The sequence below is a fragment of the Pteropus alecto genome, unplaced genomic scaffold, assembly GCF_000325575.1.
Source record: "Pteropus alecto unplaced genomic scaffold, ASM32557v1 scaffold8, whole genome shotgun sequence".
Classification (NCBI taxonomy): domain Eukaryota; kingdom Metazoa; phylum Chordata; class Mammalia; order Chiroptera; family Pteropodidae; genus Pteropus; species Pteropus alecto.
Window position 1 is genome coordinate 3,583,046 of NW_006494609.1, and position 4,272 is coordinate 3,587,317.

The 4,272-nt window shown below is 46.3% G+C and overlaps 1 protein-coding gene across 1 annotated transcript in view; it reads left to right on the plus strand.

Moving 5' to 3' along the window:
• FLVCR2 (feline leukemia virus subgroup C cellular receptor family member 2) overlaps positions 1–4,272 on the plus strand; it is a 49,396-nt gene that overhangs the window by 41,270 nt on the left and 3,854 nt on the right. The window contains exons 6-9 of the mRNA XM_006925462.3: positions 530–640; positions 1,776–1,881; positions 2,030–2,141; positions 2,720–2,775. Of these exons, the coding sequence (XP_006925524.1) occupies positions 530–640; positions 1,776–1,881; positions 2,030–2,141; positions 2,720–2,775 (385 nt within the window). The remainder of the gene's footprint in view (positions 1–529; positions 641–1,775; positions 1,882–2,029; positions 2,142–2,719; positions 2,776–4,272) is intronic.

Here is a 4,272-nt window from a genome sequence, read left to right on the forward strand (position 1 = left end):
CTAAAAGTCGGATCACTTCTCAACATTAGCATTGTCATGCAGTCTTGGGGCAAAGCAGACTTGCAGAATTGGGTGGCTTCTGGAGTAATTTTGCATGCCATTGCCACCTGATCACAGCTGAAGTTTGTCCTGTTTGCTTTTTTTTTTTTTTTGGCGGGGGATAAGGAAAGGAAAGGGCCGCGCCCTTCTTGCTGTGAGTAGGACATGACAAGTCAAAGAGCAGCTCGATATTGTTGCGAGGGTTCTGCGGGAGGAGAACACACGTGCAGCAAGATGGCTTCATGCTCTCCTGGTCTTTGTATCAATAACCACAATGTAGTTAAATAGTTATCTATGTGATTATCGGTTTAGCGTCCATCAACCTCATGAACAGAAAGTTCTATGAGAGCAGAATGTCCCAGCTCATACGGTGGAGGGCTTGGCACACAGCAGGTGCCCGATAGATACTTGTAGAATGAATGAATAAACAAGTGAAAAAATGATCCTGTTTCAGAAGTGTATGATTGAACTTCTTTGTCTCTGCTTGTAGGGAGACAACTCTGGTGGTCTATATCATGACTCTGGTGGGCATGGTGGTATACACATTAACCTTGAACCTGGGACGCCTGTGGGTAGTGTTCATTACCGCTGGCACAATGGGGTAAGTTTCACCTCTTAACATGTTTAACTGGAAAGCACCATGGCATGGCCCCTAGAGCTGCTGACATCCTAGGAAACAATATTGATCCTTTTGCTGCCTTCTCACTGACTTCTGTGGAAATGTGGAAATGGTGCCCAGAGGTCTTGTTTATTTGTAGCACTTCAAAAAGGCCACCTGGTGCTTCTAGGCCTATCCATGCTGTTGAGATGGAGCATGTTCTTCATAGACCTCTGGGAGTCTAGGAAACATTCAGTCATTTTTAGCTCTGCCTGGGACAACATGGGGTCACAGCAAATATGCAGGGCTTGGAACCTGAAAGTCTGAGTCCCGATCTCAGTTCTGCTGCTGACTATTTATTAGACTGCAGGCATGTTACTTAACCACTCTGAGCCTCAGTCTCCTCATCTATGAAAGAATATGAGAGTGGCCTGCCTTGTAGAGTTGTTGAAAGGATTGAGAGATGGCAGATGTGAGAACAGTAAGAAGTGTGGTACAGATGTAAGGAATTAGAATTGGAATTTTCCAGACCTGTTGTATGGGAAAATGTAGGAATCAGTACCCCTCCCGCAGGAGTCTGTGCTCAGCTTCACCTCCCAATTATTTACTGTGGGTAATATGTGAGAGAGAGAGAGAGACAGAGAGAGACAGAGAGACAGAGACAGAGACAGAGACAGACAGACAGATCTACAGTCCTTCTCAGCTGGTCACTCAGGGGGAAATAGGGAGGACTCTGAGCTCTTCCTTCTGGGTCCCAGAGAGTCATGAAGATGCTGTTTAATACCCAGGGACTTTCCATTCGCAGCACAGGGCCTGTATGCCCATGACACAGACTCTCTCAGCTGAGGGCTGAACGCTCCAGGCATCTCCACCCTGTCTGTAACTGACAGTTAGACATAGAAGCAGGGGACTCCCAAAGGCCTCCCGAGTACAAAGCCTACATGTGAACTTCTTACTGGCCTGCAGGGATCTCTCTGTCCTTGGTATGGCCACCTAGGGATGGCCTGATCATTCAAGGGCCTGTCATGTCTCGATGGGTAGAAACAAAATAGGAAAAGGAGTTCTAAGGGAGGAGGTAGGCTCTCCATTCTCATTCTGGAAGTTCTCCATCACCTTATTTCTGTGATCTGACCTTCAGTTTCTTTATGACTGGCTATCTCCCACTGGGATTTGAGTTTGCTGTGGAGCTGACATATCCAGAATCAGAAGGCATGTCATCTGGCCTCCTCAACGTGTCTGCCCAGGTAGGTCTTATTTGATGGTGGTCCCATAGCACTGGCGATTTGTTCTCTGCCCTGCTTCGCTGGCGTAGGCATTGCATTATGGCAGCTCAGCTCTGTTGTGGGCTAGTTGGCTGGGCTTTTGTTTCCAGTCTTCTTTTTACCTTTCCAGGTCTTCGGGATCATCTTCACCATCTCCCAGGGCCAGATTATCAACAACTACGGAACCATGCCCGGGAACATCTTTCTGTGTGTGTTCCTCACCCTCGGAGCAGCTCTCACTGGTGAGTGGGGCCTTAGGACAAGATGAGGCTTGGACTGTTCATGGGCTTAGGCGATTTGAGACCCAGTGTCTTGATTGACCATACAGATCGGGAGTACACATGCAGGACAGCGGGGAGGGCTCGCCAGGAAATCTGTTTAGGAGGCAATAACATGTTTTGGTAGAATGAGCATGGCCTTTGGAGACAAAAGACCTTGTTTGAATCCCAGACTGTGTACAGCTGGTTGACCTTGGGCAAGCAGACCAAACTCTGGGAGCCTCTGGGAGTTTCTTAATCTGTAAAATTGGCGATTGTCGTGAGCTTTAGAACAATGTTTGCCAACTCCCTGGCAAATATAAGTGATCTATAAATGAAATCCAGTGTCTCCTTGGCTTCTGCCTCTCAGAGACAGCAGTGATTTCCAGGCTTTATCAAGTCGTGTGACGATGCCCTTACCTCCCGAGAATATCCGAAATAGGTCTGGGATATCTGTGACCCTTGGGAAAATGAGGGCTCCCTCTCTTGGATGAACTTGGCCATTGGTCTGCTTGATAACTCTGTGTCTCTGTTGCTCTTCCTTCTCAATCTCTCAACCTCAGCATTCATCAGGGCAGATCTACGGAGGCAAAAAGCAAACAAAGAAACTCCTGACAACGTGAGTGTGTGGGAGCTTGCTGGGCTGAAATCTGGGTCCCATGGGTGGGGCAGTGGGACCTCTCCCATAGTAGACTCGAAATCTGGGTCCCGGGCCGAGGATGGGTGGGGCAGTGGGACCTCTCCCATAGTAGACTGGTTTTGTGGTGGCAGAGAGACCAGATCAAATCTCACAAACATGGCACCCGGAGAGCTTGTTCACTGCGTGCTTCAGCACTGCTTTTCTGCTGCTCTTTCGTGGGCTCTTTCTCAGCTCCTTCTCCAGCCTCCCTGCTCTGGTCCTCAGAGCATGTCACTATTGTCACAGTCTGATGAGCACTCACCCCTTGGATCCTGAGCCCAGTCCTGAGGCCCTGGTTCCACTGCTTTCAGCCCGGGTCAGTGGCTGGGGAGGAAAGGTGGGAGGCTGGTTCAACCATTCTGTCATGGTGGTGGTGGCCCCAAGGCAGTGGCTCTCCTGGCATGTGACAGCCCCTTAGACAGTGCCATGGGGCTGGAAAGACTGGAGTCAGTGGATTGCTAGTAGGACTCAGAAAGAACAAGCCAGGAAGTGGAGCCGATGGTGGTAGAAGGGGACAGAAGCAGGACTATGATCTAGAACAGAGAAGTGTTTCCCTCCTGCTCTAATCAGCTGGGAACCATTTTAACCAAAATGTTAGGTATCAAATCTGAGATAGAATGAAAGGAGTTTCAGATTGGAGGAGTAAAAGTGGGATATTTCTTAAAAACAAAACAAAACAAAACAAAAACATCCAAACCCCAAATTTAAAAATACAGAAAAGTGTACAAAATTTTAAAATCGCCCTGTAATACTATCATCTAGAGGTGAGATGCCACTTTTTGCATTGACTCATACGTGTCCATATCCACATATATATCCGTATGTGTGTGTGTGTGTGTATGTGTGTGTAGTTTTAAAATAAACCTGGAATCTTGTTCGATCTGCCTTTTTACTTGTTATGAACACTTTATCAGCTCATTAGTCTTTTACAACCTGCCTTCAATGACTGCACCATGTTCTTTTGTATGAGTAAACCGTGAAATATTTCTGTCCATGGATATTCAGGTTGTTTTTGATTGCTATTTTAAACCACATTGTGATTAAGGTTCTGGAAGCCAAATCTTTGTGCATGTTCTGAAGCACAGCATTTCCTTTAGAAACGTATCAGTGGTCATGTACATTTTTAAGACTGATATGTTGCTAACTGTCCTCCCAGAAGATGCTATCAATACTACACATTTATATCGATAGAACAGTATATGAGTGCCAACACCACATTAATCATTTTGAAAAATCTTTGCCAATTTTCTAAGGCAAAAATGGTATCTGCAAGAGGTATATTTAGTATTTTAAAAATATGCATTTGGTACATAGATGATAATCTTTAGTTCTTTACTATTTGTCTTCTGATCTCGAGCTCTAGAGTTGGCAGCAGCAGAGAGCATGTGGAGGGAGGAGCTAGGATGGGAAATTCACTGGGGAGAGAAGGAAAACCTT